This window comes from Frieseomelitta varia, unplaced genomic scaffold, assembly GCF_011392965.1.
Source record: "Frieseomelitta varia isolate USP_RPSP 00005682 unplaced genomic scaffold, Fvar_1.2 scaffold_541, whole genome shotgun sequence".
NCBI lineage: Eukaryota > Metazoa > Arthropoda > Insecta > Hymenoptera > Apidae > Frieseomelitta > Frieseomelitta varia.
The window spans coordinates 633,109-650,840 of NW_025110303.1; the positions used below are offsets into that span (position 1 = coordinate 633,109).

A 17,732-nucleotide genomic window follows, 5' to 3' on the forward strand; every position below is an offset into this window, starting at 1 on the left:
GACAATTGAGTAAGCATTCTTTAACGGGGACCCAATGACATTTAGCGCAATGTGACATGCTGATCCCCGGGAAGGTAATCTCTCTCCGGGTGATGTACAGTGTGTTGTTGTCTTTGTACGTTTCTCCATACATACAGACACACAAACAAACACACACGTATATATCGCGCGCGCGTTAAATGAGGATCCGTGTAACCCCTCTTAAGGTACCTCTACCTCTGTGTCACTATCGTCCCCTCTCTGTTCGTCCCGCGTGTGTCTCTCTCTGTCTGTCGCCATGTCGTCGTGTCCCATGTGCGTCCTCTTAGATGCACAGTGGCTATCGTTACTTGGCCAAACGGTCGTATTGGTGATGCCTCCAGGGGTATATATACGACGAGCGCTGCGGGGCTTGATAAACACTTGCCCATCAGCGATTACTGCTGCAGCATGTACACGTCACTGGTAAGCGTAATTAAGAGAAAAATCGCCGCCGGAAAAATCGTCTCGGGACGAGGAAACCTGGGGTGATGCTCGCGGGACATCGTCAGAGTGCGCTCTCTGAACCGGAGAAAATTCATTGAGTGATCCGTCGAGAGACCGCGATCTTCGCGTTTCTGTGCGTGATACACATCCGGGATGATACTGTGACACGTTGTCTGTGCCGTTTCATTCGCTCGACTCCGGGACATATTGCGATTTTCTGCAGAGAGGTTCAACGACACAAACGGTCGAGAGGTAAGTAGGGTGAATGTAGAAGAGCATGGTCTCTCGAGGATATCGATGGACTGGTAAATCGAAGCAACGTGCGCGCTGTACATCTTCCTTGGACGTAAGGATCTTCGGATTATCTGGTTATAAACTGTATCACAATCGTTTAAAATTTCCCAACTCTTGCATAGAAACTTACTTTATTGTCAATCAGTTGATAATTTAGCATATACTCAAAACAAGTCTCGATTGATCAGCAATTTCAATGTTTGCGATTGGTGCAATCTTATTATCGAGTGAAGCATTTAATTCTTAACTGTTATAGCACCATTTCAAATTGAATCGTGACAAAAATTCAGGACTTATAATTATTTAATTTTGGAACTTAAAATGTAGAGTAAAATTCTATATTTATTTATTTAAATATTCTATCGATACAACATAAATTATTTTAGCCATCTATGATTCAATGATACTGTCCGAGAGTTAAAGTTGATACGTTCTTGTAACGCTCTGGCAACGATGTCTGACTTAATCACTATCGCACTACCGTTCAAATGATGGCTGACTCAAAACGGTGTCGCTACTTGTGGCTAGTTTCTCAACGTTTTCGACATTGGACGTCACTCGCAGCTAGATTAAGCGGCAAGCGATCTTACAATCGATTTCTCGAATTGATACATAGCTCGTTATAGCGTTTAAATCTCGCGTAATTGCGCGGGAATCGATCTTTCGCGACGTAATTTATTGGTGTTTAAACACAATAACGCAAACAGCGAGCATGTGTGTATACATAAGCATGCGCATATGTAGGAATACTCGACATCGCGTCGGTCCATCTGCCATGACGTCTTTACGCGGGAATTGCACGCCGTGTTTGTTTTACTGCTTGGCTATAATGACCAACATCGCGTTAAGGATTTGAGTAAACTCGGAGTTCGCTTAAATTAAATGCGTTTCTGCCGGTTCAGTGTACGTGCAAAAGCTAGTCACGTCATTTACAAGCTAGTGAATTATACGCGGGAAAAGCACGAACGCCGTTTCGTAATTTTGTTAAAATCGAGGAAATATAAACGCGAGTGTTCCACGTGCGTAAACATTTGGCAGAGATATTTATGTTTGGCGTTTTGAGATATTAATAGCTGGTATTGGAAATACTTAAATTGCTTGGAATATTACTCTTAAATATCAATTTAATTGACCATATCGTTTTACATACTATAAAATTACACTAAATTTCAACTTTACAATGCATTGGATAAATCAATTGCAATCGAACGTGCAGTATCGATTTTCAGTTCGTAGTACAATATCAATGGAACTATAGTACAGTGTAAATTACAATAGAATACGGTGCAAATACGAAACCATCTGCTTCGAAACGATATCCGAAAAACACATTCACCCTACTGAAACTCCATGGATTTCTATCGCACTTTTAAACAGTAAATTTCGATTTCCCAACTGAAGTAAGAGATAAACAGTAAGCAACATAAAGATCGTCGTGCGTAATTTAATACAATACAAAGTTACATGGTAAAAGCAAAGTCACGAATAAATTTCAGATATTTATAGAAAATTTCAAAGTATAAAAATTGAACAGTATACGTATAAAGTTCAAGACACGTGAAGTGAACTTACGCTTCTAGATATTTAAACCAGAAATCTGTATTTAGATGTCCGTTTATTTTAATTACGTTTACAGAAATATGAAAATGGGATAATTAGAATAGACATTAAAATTTAAAATATATAAACTATATATATAGCATATATTTATATATAATATAAATATTTAAATATTTAAATTATATATGCTATAAATATTTATAGCATATATTTATATATAATATAAATATTTAAAAAATAATGAAATATTTGAAATACAATACTTTTTATAATATTTAATACGTGGAATAGTACCATTTTTTAAATTATCTATACAGAAGTATAAAATTGTATAAATATTCATAGCCTAGTCATGACTTAGAGCTTTCTTATATTATCTATTCTCTGATTGAAAATTATTAATTAATCGAATTGTATCAAAAATATATAGTGAAAGAGAAACAGAATATTAGCGACGTAGAAATGGAACATTGTAGGGCCAACGTTTATTTTCAACCGAACGACAAAAATTGGACAAATATGAAAAGGCTCTTATTTCTATCATTCTCGTGTTCAGGTAGCCGTGATCGCGCTGGCAAGCTGCGTGGCAGCTGCTCCGGCAGAGGAGGTAATACCAATTGTCAGCCAAAGTCAAGAGGGTCCAAATCCGGACGGCTCGTACAAATGGAGCTACGAGTCCGGGAACGGGATCAAGGCGCAAGAAGAGGGCCACCTGGAGAACGCTGGCCAAGAGAACGAGGCGATGAACGCACAGGGTAGTTTCAGTTATCCGGGCGACGACGGTCAACAAATTTCGTTGACGTATGTCGCGAACGAGGAGGGTTTCCAACCGCAGGGTGCTCATCTACCGACCACGCCGGAAATACCACCACTTATTCAAAAGGCGCTCGAATGGATAGCAGCGCATCCAAGTAAAGAGGACCAGAATCAGGTATAAAGGATAGGACGTGCGTCGTCAGTGATCTCAAAGCGAGCTACATTCAACTTTTATCAATCTATATGAATTTACGATGTATCGCCCCCGTCGTCGCCTCTTGCCGCCCCAACTCTAACGACTAGCGGACTACTCTGGTTCAATCTGTTGTAAATATTTATTGTATACTTTTTACGGACGTATATATTATGTATACTGTATATCTAATATATTATATGTTATGTATCGTGTATTGTGTATTGTGTAACATGCAGACGCGAGCATGTACTACAGGCAACGAGCATGTAGATAATCGTTGCCAGGTATATATTATATATACATATATTACGGTGCATACGGAATAAATGTTGCAATTCAAGAGACATGCTGGATCTTATCTCTTTACCTGGCCATTTACCTGCTTTTAGATGGAGAGTAAAAGTTTGTTGCTAAATGTGACTGAAAATGGGATACTTTTTATTTTTAACATACAATATTTGTTATAGATACAAATTTTAAATTGTATATGCATTTTATGCTAATAATATATCAATGTACCAATTCGTATTAATATATTAATACTTCACCGATTCTTCGTTGTATAAAATACGATTTAATTTTTCGAATATAATGCTTCTTCTAAGACTTTTAAGCGCGGCTGCACATACAGAAAATGTAAAGAGAAAAGTATAAATATTGAAAACATAAATATCTTCATTCTCTTAAAAATATTTTATGATAAAACTTCGTTTATCGAGATGAAATTTTATTTAGTGTATGATTAACTAAATTCTTATTAAATGAATCTTTAATACTAAACAGAAGACCAATAAACTCCAATTATAGAAACTATTTATTCATCGAGAGTTCAGATAAATTTTTAGATGTATCTGTATCTGAATCAAATATTAAACATCTTCTTTTCGCAGTAGTATTCGAAGTTGAACTTATATATAGTTTAATAATCATTTCCGTTTTATCCTTACTACACCAATAAATAAAGATTATTACAAAATAAAATGTAAATTATTACAAAGCTATTGTGTAATTCGCAGAAAATTATACTTATGCAATGTTTCTCCGATTGTTGAAATGTCGATTCGGCGTAATTTGAAAATTCGATGACGTATAGACGCAACAATTTACTTCCCGGCTCGAGGAAACAAGCTTGCTAAACTGTCAACGTTAACTTTCATCGTAACTTTATATCAAAGCAGTATTTATTCTTCGACTCTGAATTTGTCCAGTTTGGCCGAAACTGTTGGCTGGATCAAATATAAACGCAGATTGGATTAAGGCTAGTTTACAGTCGTTTTAGGAGAGGGTAGGTCAGGACGGGTCAGCTACGGATGCAGCCGGAATTACAAAGTTACGCCGTAAATGCACGCGAACTTCAGCTTGCCTTCTCTTCTCTCTGTTGACACTTCCTTGTCATTATTTACGATTCCGCTCCAATTATTCATATCAGCCGGTTCGTTTCGTCGAAATAATTCCACGACACTGCAATCGTAAATACAAAATTCAAACCCCGTGTGCTGCCGGACGGAGGAGTGTAATTTCTTCGAGGAATTTGATCTATTCTCGTTTGATCCGTGCACTCTAAGATACGCGCTGATTTACGATAGAAAGTTTCAGCACGACGCGACGTAGTACAACGTTTTAAGCACGTGCTCGTTCTAGACGACGGCTCGACGTCGTTAATCAATCGCGATACCGCGGACATAAAGGACGTCCTCGAGTAATTTATTTGAAGACTATGGTCTTGCGGATAATGAGGTCTGACTTTCGTTGCGTTTCCTCGTGAGTGAAATAACAAAATAACGCATAGCTTTATAATTATATTTCGTGGGATGTTCTTTTAAAATTTTTCTAATGAACCTGATATGAATTCGAATTTTAATTTCAATTTAAAAAAGGCTAAATATTCGAAAATATTCGAACTTTCATAATATGTATATGTTATGTGTGTGTTATATGAAACATTAATGTAATGTAGGGCACGTAAACATTGTAATAAGAAACAATTATTATATTTCTAGTGATAAAATTTGAAAGTAATCTGAAAATATATATATATATAGACATTAGAAAATATTTTTTACAAGCATATATTTAGTAAAATATTATATTAGGATACAATATGAACAGCTTTCTGAAACTAAGCTAATTAGTTTAATATGTATTACTGAATTTTCTCAATGGATTTTCTTATATTAATCTCATGTATCAATGTCTCCCCGGTAACAGAACATTGTATGTGAAACTTTCGTTGAACTTTCACAGACGGCACATTACATACTTCTATTTGTTAATATCCAGAATATATTCTACAGTTGCAATGATATTACATAATGCTTGGCTATCTTTTATTACCGATGCAATACCATCACTGAAACTTTTATCTTAATGCGATTGCCTTCTAGAGATATCATTAGAGTATGTGTCAAGAATCATAAATCATGTCTCAAGCTGAATATATTTTGACACTTGCTTTCATGATATAGAATAATAACTTTCGTTCATAATATCTTGGATTATCGTGAAGTTTACGTGCTAGTAAACTTTATGATGTATTTAAAGTGTAGTATATTTATAATATAATACACACATTACATTCTGTGTATTAAATTTTAGTATATATTAAAAATATAATAAACTTGATGTATTATATTGAACTTATATTAAAAGTTTTTATTAAACTTAATATTAAACTTCATATTAAAAATTATTGTACTAAAAAGTTTCAACTAAATCTACTACTTATAATCAATTATAAAAAGTTATAATTATAAAAAAAAGTTATATTAATATCAATTATAAAAAATTATAATTATAAAAAAAAAGTTATAAAATCAAGATTTTTTTCTAAGATTTTTTTCTAAGATTAAGATAAATCTACGCATTTCGATAAAGTTGAATAGTTTTCGACTTATTTATGAATATATTCGATTTATTATGAATATATAATTATTAACTTTTGTTCATTTAAACTATGACATATTAAAAATAGCAATTATTCTGTTTCGCCACATAATTATTTTTCATCGTTCTCTTCTTTGTGTTAAATTTCGCTCAGTTATTATTTCTTTCTTCATTCAATATAGATGGAAACTATAATTTCCATGTTTAAAAATATAATAAAAATACTTTTTTCATTTTTAAACGTTTTTTGGAACTCATAATGACATATTGATATTATTGATTCATACAAATGTAATATTAAACAAAGATGGATGTTTCATCTAGATTTTTATTTTATTGTTATTTTATCATTATTATTTATTCCAACCATATTTATTTATTATTATATATTTATCTTTTATTGTTATTATTTATTCCAACTATATTTATCTATTTCGCATTGTATTCAACTAATTTTTCAATTTTATTAATACAAAAGAAAATCCATTGTAGTAGCTGATTCTGACAATGTTAGAAAATAGGTCATTACATTCGAACTATAACCCATACTTAGCCATAAACGTGACATTCTGAATTCATATCATAAACTACAACTTTCTCGTATTGCTCCTCCTTCTCATTCAACTTCTCCATTCAGTTTCATATTCTATTCTCCTTTCATTTTTATCCCCTACAGTTGATTCTTATTGATCTATCATATAATACAGAATGACATAACAGAAATACATAAAACATAGGAAGTTATCTTCTTTAAAACTAACGCGGATAATTCGATGAAGAAAAAGTATAATACTTCTATTGTATTCCATTGCATTTTAAATATGCAATAAAATAGTTCTTGATATAGAAAATATTTACACAGATTTATTCAATATTTTTCAAGTTATTCAACATCATAAATTTTTAAAATTATTAATATAAAATATATTTCAAGTAAATGTTAATGAGCTCGACAATTATTTTATTTAGCCATTATTTTATTCTATTTTATTTTACTAAGCAATTTTATTTAGCTTTAGTTCCGTAAGAAGCCTCTTCCAAAATTAGTAATTGTTAATTTTCTCAATGTTAATTTAAAGTAAGCTACAACAATTTAAAAAAAAAATTTACACTAGATTTAAAAAAAAAAGCTTTATTACATTAACACGCTTCAATCTGTAAAAAGTATAAAAAAGTATTTATTTTTGCATAAATAAGATTACTCAATTTTTTAATTTTTTTGTTTATTTGTTCACATGAATAATTAATTTTAGGCTACTTTTATTTATAATATTACCAGAGTAATTAAAATGATCACCTCTAAATATTATAGATTTACAATGATGCATTTTTATAAGATATATAAAAGTTTTTGTTCTTTATTGTATTATAAACTTTTCCTACTCTTTCATTTTTCTAATATAAATCGTGTATTAATTACAAAATTAATTATTTATTAATTTTACATGAGTTTTATAGTGAGTTTATCATAGCATATTAAATTACTTTTATAAATTATAATATAAAATAAAAGTAGGTATAGTATATAAAAATATATTGTAAAATAAATATGAATGAAATAAATAATAATAGCAATCTATAAAAGAAACATTGCATTTTACTTAAATTGCAATCCATATCGCAGATTATTTAGCAAGATTTATTTAATCCTACTGTTATTCATTCAATTTTTTGGACATTATGGAATATGTAGGTATATGCTTCTGCAGTTCATTTGCATTTCATAGGCTTCTCCTTGAATATTTTGAATAATGTGCTTATGCATTAAATATATATTATTAGAATTCTGGTTTAGCGCATTACCCGAAGGAGAATACATAATCATAGATTAAACGTTGAAGAATATAGTGCTATTCACACTGCATTAGGCCTGAAATAATTGATAATATTTATCAATAAAATTTCTAAATTTCATTTATAATAAAATAATTATTGTAACATATACTAGAAAGTAAGCTATGAAGTAAGAATACTATGAAAATATATTAAAATAAAGAAAGCAAAAAAAGATATATCTACAAACCAAAAAAAATTTATCTAAAATATTTCATAAATTTGTAATATATATCAATAATAACTTGAGAATGTATAAATAATTCAATAAATTGTTAATTCAATTATTTAACAACTCCGTTTATCATAACGTAATCTACAATATATTGTAATAAAGACTAGGAAAATATAAAAAGACTTGGAAGAACTGCTACTTGGAAATTTTTCATTGTATTTATTGACAAAGAAAATTGATTTTGCTGTAGGTCTTCATAGGATTGAAAGAGTAAGTCCATTCATTCGCTCAACGTAAAGGATTTACTTCTTTGAGAGTATAGAGATATATTCATATATATATACATTTTTTTAAGATTCATTTTAAAAATTAGGAGATTAAATAGTAAAGTTAATATCAATTGATTTATGTCTTATTCAGATACTAAGTGAAAAGAAAAGCAAAATGACAAGAAACAAATCCTATAAAAATGTTTAAATTGTAGTAACAGTAATAAAATGATTCGAACAAAATTTGTAAACTTGTATCTTTCGCTACAGATATTTTGAAATTCGATATGCTACCGCGATAACAAAGAAAGACTATATTTGATAGTATTGTTACCAGTATATCAATATAATAGACTGTATTTTTCAGAAAAATTAGTTTCGAATTAGCGCCGTCAGTTCATCCTTCGTGTTGCTCTGTACAAAATAAAATAACAGTGTCCCTCAGTGTGTAGAAGAAGATATAGTTTTCTTCTGTGCGTGTGATGAAGTCCACAAATGTCACCAAAATAACTTTAAGTCGATTCTATCCGCAGTGAAGAAAATTGTGCCAATTTTTAAAGAAATTTCGAGTGTAGTATAAAAGACAGAAGATTGCCACTTTTTGGAGCCAATATGACGTATGAAATCCAACTGAGAAACTTCCGCCGGGAAGTAATGACAATAAAATTCGTGTCATAATAAAATCATATAATAAAATCACATCATAATAAAAATTTTTAAATATCAGAATATGTAATACAAGAATGCGTAATAACTAATAACTAATAAATAACGATAATTTTAATGTGATTTTCAAAAGGTGATTCGTGTGGTTATTGCAAAGTCAAATAGATAACAGCATAGTATGTTCCCTTTGGTGCCATACAATTCTTATCTGAAACATTTTTTCGTATCATTCATATTTTCCCAGATACTCCAGCATTTCCAGTTAAACCATAAAATGTAAAAAGAAATGGCTGTGGCATTTAACACTTCGCCGGGATGACATTTCCGTATAGTGTAAGTCCATTTTTATTGTCGCCATGGCGGCGTAAACAATTTAGCGAAATAATCTGTAAATAGGTATAACGATGGGCGTGTGCTATTTACACGAGTAAATGGTTTTCCGCGTCTACCAAGGCGCGTGTAATCCAAACGAACGAGGACAACGTTGTCGACAGTGGCGATGCAGCTGCTGCAACAAGCAACTTTCGTACTCTGACACTTATGCACTATTTCTCTGTCTCCTTTGCCGCAACGGCAACCTTCGACCTCGACTTCCACGCTATCGCGTTGCACCTGTCGCGAGCTATTTTGCTTGTAAATAGATCGCGCGCAAAATCCGCCTGTATTTTCGTCGAGATTCCACTGTGACGACAACTTGCAGAGTTGACATCCTTTTCCTTTCGAGTTTGTCATTTATCGCGCGTTCAGTTAACATTGTGATTCATAATGTTGCTAATTATACTTCCTTACAAACTTATTAAATATTAGGAAAGTGGATTAAAGGAAAACGTTTTTAATGAAGAATTGTATCGAGAACTATTTTTGGGAGAAAAATTTTTATTTCTTGTATTTATGACGAGAGATTGAACATATGAACAGGTGGTTTACGAGTTATTCAAGTTATATTTACGAGTAATAAGTTATAGTGTAAAAACTGAATTTATAATCTATCAAAATATTTAATTTAAATCAAATTAAGTATTTGTAAAAAGTAACCTTATTTATTAATTCTATTATAGAAATTATCTGTATAATTACTTAATTTTATAAATTCTATACTTTTATTTGTATTAAATACTTTTTGCAAATAACTTTATTATAATATAAATCAAATATAAAAATACTATTAATAAATAAAATGTACATTTTTAATATAAAATATATATATAAAAAGTCCATTAATATATAATATTTTTAATCTATGTTTGCATCATAATTCTTACAAAATATTCTTTGTAAGCTGCAACACTTCAAAACAAATAATCACTTTATAACTTAATCTCTGTCCAAATTTCTCGTCATATATGTACATATATTCATTTAATTTGCGAGTGAATAAGGCAATTCAATTATTTTCAAAAAGATGTATGTATGTAGAGATGAAGAAAAATCTAGCAAGAAACATAGAGACCACAGAAATGATATTTTCTTCCCTTCATTCATTTTCACTCATTTCACAACGTTATATAATTTTATCTGTGTATATTATACTTTCAGCCAATTACGATTATATGAGATCTATCTAAATAATTAATGAGACCTATTTTTCTTTAGCTACACTTCTCGTTTCTACATACAGGGTATCCACAAAGTCTCTATACAATTTCGAAAATTTATTACAAAGGCAAATGAAAAGACAGATAAGTGGAAATTATTTCAAATTGGAAAAGAAATCGAGTACCGTCTTGATGTGCTTCGTGCAACTAATGGTGCCCATATAGAGGTGTGTTAAATAAGATAGAAAAAACTCAAATATATACATCTCATTTCGTAATAATTTTCACTTATCTGTCTTTTCATTTGCCTTCGTAATAAATTGTAAAGAGATTTTATGGACACCCTGTATAATAAAATCACAGTACATGTAATAAAATCAAATCCTTTGAAGTTTCCTGGTGCATACATACGTATATCAACACTGATCTCTCAAGGACTAAAACTTTTTATTTCCAATAAAGTTCACCTAGTCTCTTTACATATGCATTACATCTGAACGATTCATCATTCACACTTTCAATTCTATTCATATTGATTACAAAAATTTGTAAAAGTTACAAACAACACAAGTGTTAAAAATTCTCCTTCAAAGAGTTAAATGATTTGAGGGAGAAACACGTGAAAGCTGATTTCTTTAAACGATCGTAGCAAGAATGAAACATCGTAGAAAACTATAGTCTGTTCCTCTCATCTCTAGAGGGATTAGCAGCTATCCAGTCGAGGGCGCGCTGAATAAGAATTGGTATGGGCTGCGTGGGTGGTGGTGTTGGCAGATGTGCCCCTTGGAAAGAGACACCATTTTCGTTGGCTAGCCAGCCAAGGTTGATTCTCGTTCCATCTGGCGCCGTCCACGAGGCCGACCCGCGAACTTCTTCGGCCTCCGCATCATTTTGGCCACGATTCTTCAGAACACCCTCCTCCTCGACGGCGATGCCATTAGCGGTTTCCCATTTGGAGAAAAAACTTCCATCCGGACTGATATCTTGACTTTGACTGACGATGGCGATCGGTTTATCCGCAGCTAGCACCAGAGCCACCAGATTCAGCAGGAAAATTGTCCGAAGGTACATTATGCAAATATGATGGAGCGGTCTCTGAAAGAAGTTATTATTATTACCATGACACGTATCTGTGACATTGTAACATGTGACGTACAGTGACTCTTATCAATATTCGGACACTTAAGTAAGGAAGTTATTGCAATTTTGTAAAGAAAATTATTTTAAAACTCGAAACCTCTACTTTCAAAACGCGTCGTTCATTTTATTCTAAAGTAATTTTATACCACGTAGCGAATAAATGACCGAAGATATCTTTCTTCTCGAAAATGCTATAAATTGTAAATTTTCATGATTTAATCTAAAGTGGGTTCGAAGATTAAAGTCTTCTTTTTGCAACGACTTCTGAAAATTTGAGGTATTGTTATTATTGTTATTTTTTCTTTGTCATTTTGTTGAATTTTGATTAGACTTAGATGACGAAAATTCAAGAAATTGTAACATTTTATGTTCGTTTTCACCTAATATTTAAAGTTCCATAAATTGGCGAAAAAAATCATGTAACAAATTTCGGGAGATCGTTTAATATGAAGGCTTTAATTTTCAAAACTATTGTAGAGTCAGTCTCGAAAAAAATTAAAATGTTTTCATATACTATAATAATTTACAGCATTTTCGAAAAGAAAAGTTTCTTTACTTTGCCATCTGCTAGTGCAAAAACATTTTAGAATAAAGTGAACGCATTTTGAAAATAAAAGCTTCAAACTTCAGAAGCCCAAGTTTATTATTATATGATTTTTTTTTTTGAGATTATACATACAAAGACATACATATACACATATTTATACCATCAGATATTTTCTTAAATTCACTTAAAAAATTAGTAGATTAAATGATAAAGTTACTATCAATTTATCATTAGTATAATTTCAATGAATAATCTAATTTTAACTAACAAGTTAATCGAAATCTGTAAAACGTTCAAAATTCTTCTTTTTTCTATTTTAAATATTTGAGATTTAATAAGTGTATCCTTCGTCTCAAAAACTGAAATATTTTTTACTTTTTGAACTTGAATATACAAACCTTTTTGTATATTTTTCAAAATGGTAATAATATTATAACTAATTAAAACTTCAGTAATAAAACTAATATTACAAATAAAATATTTATTTCTTGAAAGAAATTTTTATTTCATTCGAATCTTAATTCTTAGATTGTATCCTGAAGTCACATTTGGCTATAATAACATAATTTATATTATATTACGAAAATTTAAGTTATTTAATTTTATTTTACATTTTATATTTTCTCTGTTACAAATTAATACTAGTAAAATTAAATCAAATAAAAAACTTCAAAATTACGTAATGTAAAAGCCTAAATTATTATGGTTTTCAATGATATTAATTAAGGTTAACATGATCTAAATTTTTGCGTAATAATGTTATAATAATAAACTATGATTAATTGTATTCTTTCATAGAGGTAGAACTACTACGTATCATAGTTTCATCGATTAATTACCATATATTTCATTAAAATCGTGACAAATGATCAATCATAAATCTAACTGATTAAGTATAAGTAATTTTCCATTTAGGCCGGTTAATTCGATTAAGTTGTTTTATGAACGTGGTGATTAGATTAAGCGCTCTAATGTAGGATAAGTGATTGGAACAATATGCATATCGATAGAACGTGCACACACTAAGATAATAATCGAAAGCCTATCGATTATACTTGTTAATTATTGATGGTGTCGACGCAATTGTCTAACCTTGCCTTGCGAATTTCCAGATAGCACGTACAAAATCCTACTGGCAAGCTCACGTCCATTATGTGCACCTTTTATACTTTGAAATACTCTACGCTATCACCGACATTTTCCGTTCAAATGTCATTCGATGATGTCGGTTCAGCCTTTGTATAACCGGTATCACGTAAGTACTAAAGGAAACCTTTCCGGCTATGTTATGGGATGAACAACCTGCAATCAATCCTCGCCTAGATCGTCAATTATCGTGGAGTAGGATTTTGTAAGGAAATTAAATAATATGTGTAATCATCGCGTCAGCGAGTTTGTCATTTCTTTTCTACGAAAAAAAATAAAGATTTGAAGACAAATAAAAAAGTAGAATGCAATGCAAATGATTATAGATCTAATATTTTCCAATGTAGAGTTCATTTCTTTCACGTGAAAAATTAATCTTGTATTTTATTTCTTTGATATGTGTTGGTTGAGATATTTTACTATTAAATAACATCTGGAAGAGATTAGAAATGCTCCTTTTATACAATAGTTAAATATTGTTGAATTTTTCATATGACATTTAATACCAGTCATTACCATTCCAATTATTTCGTTTTATCATTAAAGACAAAAAACATTTTAAGATTAAAAAAATTAAAAATTAAAAAATTATAACAATTAATATTCAGATAATTATATTCAATTAATGCATTAGAAAAAGCTTTTTCTAACTACTTTATATTAGAATTTGAATAATCTAATCACAATGCAATTAAGTAATGTGTAATTACATCATTCTCAAATTATTTTCAATAGATCCATACTTGGCAACTATTTTGCTTTTCCGAGATTATTTAAAATGCAACATTGTTAAAATAATGATATACATTATAGATAGAATATTAAAATGCAAATAATATCTTTAAACAGGTTTCTATATTTTTTTACACTGTATTGAATGTCGCGGGTATAATACAACGAAAAATAAGAATTGATAAATTACCAAAATTGAAAAACTGTTATCTTAACCGAAAATCATCCAATTTTTGCACTGATAAATTATTTTCTCATAACACAAATACATTAATTATTATATGTCCCTCTTCATTTTTCATATTACAAATTATAATATTATTTAAACTAAACATTTTTAGGCACAAGTACTTTAATACTGAGTATCTTAATACTATAATAAATATATATATATCAATTAATCGATAAACAATATAGAGGTTTATTTAAAAATACAATTCTGAATAATATTAATAATAATATTATAACAATTATACGATTATAACGTTATGTTATAATTGAATCGAATGATATAATGTTGTAATAATAAATATATATAATAATAATACAATTATAATAGTAATTCTTTCATATGTAAAGATAATTAATCTCATTACGATGAAATTTCGCACATCACGTGCTCATTGTTTCGAAAAGTGATCTGTCAAGAAAAGCATAATCCCATTGAGCGGAAACAATGACTCTTGAATACGTACAAAGTATTATACTGCCCCACAATAGTATCCAGGATTTTTCATTGCGACAAGCGTAATCAATCATTTCTTTCTCTAAATGTTCGACACACTTTAGAACTTGTAGAAGGAAAAAAAAAACGATTTAAAAAACACATGTTTTCTTCGTAGTTTGTGAGGCAATGTCGAATGAGTCACGACTCAACTATAATTATTAGAAATTTTGTAATTGTTTCTCAACCTTTCTGATTCGAATTATCAGTTTGCGTGTTTCGCACTTTGAACGGTTTCAGGCTATGTTTCGAAACTTCTGGCAAACCTAAATTATGTAGGATCCCAAAAAAAAGAGAAGACTCTTCGATGAGCTAGAATCAGGAATTTTCATGACACGAATGACTAAATAACTTGTGAAAAAATTATGTTTTCTGAAGTAATAAATTGTAACTTGGAAACGCGATACTTTATTACATTAATTTAAAAAATAATTTCTAGGAGCTATATACAAAAAAGGTTATACTGCTTTCCATGACTTTCAAATATATATATTGTCAAATGAAAAAAACATACTGTCAAGTGTAAATAATTGCTCAATTTTCATTTTAAATAATGTGTAAATACATGTTCGATTCGTTTAATATAGCAAAATATTAAAAAATGAATAGAAGGAAAGATTTATTGCAAAATTATTAAATTTAGAAGTGAAATTGCAAACATTCGCAAAATACTGATATAACATTCATTCTCAGTTACCTTAGATTTAAGCTACATAAAAAATTTATTTTTATTGCTATGTGTGATTAAAAATATAATTTATTGTATAGAAAACTTAATCTACCATTAAATTTAAATTTAAATTTAAATTTGCAAATATTATAAATATCCTCTTCGTAATCCTGTTCGTAAATTACTTGTACTGGAAACCAAAAATATATTTTTTTAAAGATGAGTTGCAAAAAACTTGATTTGAAGTATTTTCTGCAAGTTTCTTTAGATTCTTCTAGGTTCTCTAAAAATTTTCTAGATCTCTTAATCAGAGTATTCTGTACAGGCGCACTAGAACATACAGTATTGTATGTACATACATACAAGAGTAGATAACAGAATAATCTTGCTAGTAAATTAGTTCGTGTTCGTATTTTACTAATTTATTTATAAAAATGATAAAGGCATATGTATTGAAATTACTATTTTACAGATTTCATAAGCTCTCTATTTTAATTCTATTACGTAAATATTATTATGTAATTTAATTTGGGATACTATTAATAATTAATTAATATAAACGATGACACGCGTTTGAAGTTAATGCTTTAGTAGCTTGTATCGTTAGTGCCATCGGAAATGTTCTAATAGCTTGAACCTTTTACAAAGTTGCTGCTTCGGATCTCATTAAAGCTTGACTTCATCAAGTTTGATACATTTGCCATAAAGTTTCAACACGTCTACTGTCTTGTAATTGATACCCTTTAAGCAATAACATTTTCTTCTCGCGATAACTTACATGTTCTATTCTTAGACATGAAGCAAAATCATGCCTGACATTCGCAACTTTCGGTTTCAGAATGATGTCGAACAAGCGTGCTGTTGCAAATTTTAGAACGATAATTGGAAAGGATAATTGGTCTTACGTAATAATTGACAACGTTGCTTTTAATATGATAAGAGAATTAGGAGTAACGCTCCTAAACATGTTTCAATGTTCAAATGAGAAACAATGTGTAATTGTAAAATTTGTAATATTACTACGAAGAAATTTTTAGCTTTTTATGCTGTTTTCCAAGTAAAATCATAAGAGAGTGTCATATAAAGAATTATAATTTTTTTTTTATAAAAGAATATTTTAAAAGTTATTTATAAAAGAATTAAAGAAGATTTCATTAATCTCCAAATATATTGTGATTTTGATATTCACAATATATTGTGAATGAACTTTAAGCAAAGTTATATTACATTATACTCGTATTATTATACATTGATTATCATTTAGATTCATATATCAAATTTAAAGAAATGTAAACATTTTTAGACATAAGCAAATAGTATCGAGATTGAAACTCTAGATTAAAAGTTTTTATTAGATGTACTTTATTTAATTATTTTTCTTATTTTTATTTAATATATCGATAAAAAAATATATGATTATTATATAGGTCAGCAAAATATCTTCTTTTTATTTAATATAATTATCAACAAAAATCTGTAGCATTATTTTAAATAAAAGCAAAATATGAACGATCTTTGATTTAAAATTTGAATAAAAATGCATTGAAAATTATTGGATTATGGATTTCAAAATGAAAAAAAGGAAGATCTAGTGAATTTTTAATTCATTTATATAAAATACATTTTATGAAAAAAATGCCCTTATTTTTTAGAATCTTTCAGTTATAAAAATATTATTCGATAGATTAAAAGAATTTTTCTCTACGATTTCAATTTTTATCATCACGTAAATATTTTTTTGTAATCTTCAAAAATTTTACAAAATTTTGTTCCATGTTTTAGCTTGAAATGTACCAGTTCTGTCAAAATACAACAAATTTAATCGATTAATTACCTTACGATTTTCTCCTCAATCTCCAGTAAACATTAGTTATTATAATGTATTACATCATGCCAGATGTAAAGCATTGAAAGCATTATATACACATAATTTATATTTATTCATCTTGAATTTGAAGATTTGAGATTGAAAATTCAAATTCATATACGGCTATAATTTATTTTTTCTTTCAAATCGGAATCATAGTTTCTTAAACTTAATTTAAAACTCAAAGGACTAATCGTTGGATTAAAAAAAAAAAAGAAAAAGGAAAAAAGGAAAAAGATAAATTCGTTGAACGTCACGGCAGACAAAAAGAAGA

At 29.6% G+C, this 17,732-nt stretch overlaps 2 protein-coding genes across 3 annotated transcripts; one reads left to right on the plus strand and one right to left on the minus strand.

Moving 5' to 3' along the window:
* The first annotated feature begins 304 nt into the window (after positions 1 to 304).
* LOC122533602 (endocuticle structural glycoprotein SgAbd-4-like) lies at positions 305 to 3,615 on the plus strand. The gene is made up of 2 exons (XM_043663483.1): positions 305 to 444; positions 2,876 to 3,615. The coding sequence occupies exons 1-2, from the start codon at positions 430 to 432 to the stop codon at positions 3,254 to 3,256; spliced, it is 396 nt and encodes a 131-aa protein (XP_043519418.1). The 5' UTR covers positions 305 to 429; the 3' UTR covers positions 3,257 to 3,615.
* A 7,445-nt stretch (positions 3,616 to 11,060) lies between these two features.
* Positions 11,061 to 13,502, minus strand: LOC122533596 (endocuticle structural glycoprotein SgAbd-8-like). 2 transcript variants are annotated; one of them, XM_043663454.1, is made up of 2 exons: positions 13,412 to 13,502; positions 11,061 to 11,727 (listed from the first exon to the last, which is right to left on the minus strand). In XM_043663454.1, the coding sequence occupies exon 2, from the start codon at positions 11,701 to 11,703 to the stop codon at positions 11,305 to 11,307; it is 399 nt and encodes a 132-aa protein (XP_043519389.1). In that variant the 5' UTR covers positions 11,704 to 11,727; positions 13,412 to 13,502; the 3' UTR covers positions 11,061 to 11,304. The 2 variants fall into 2 exon arrangements, with proteins under 2 accessions (XP_043519389.1, XP_043519390.1); XM_043663455.1 differs by having other exon boundaries at positions 13,375 to 13,461.
* Between the last annotated feature and the right edge of the window lie 4,230 nt (positions 13,503 to 17,732).

What these genes read in the sequence shown, in the direction of transcription:
- LOC122533596 (XM_043663454.1), bottom strand. Translation starts at nt 11,703, where the DNA reads ATGTACCTTCGGACAATTTTCCTGCTGAATCTGGTGGCTCTGGTGCTA.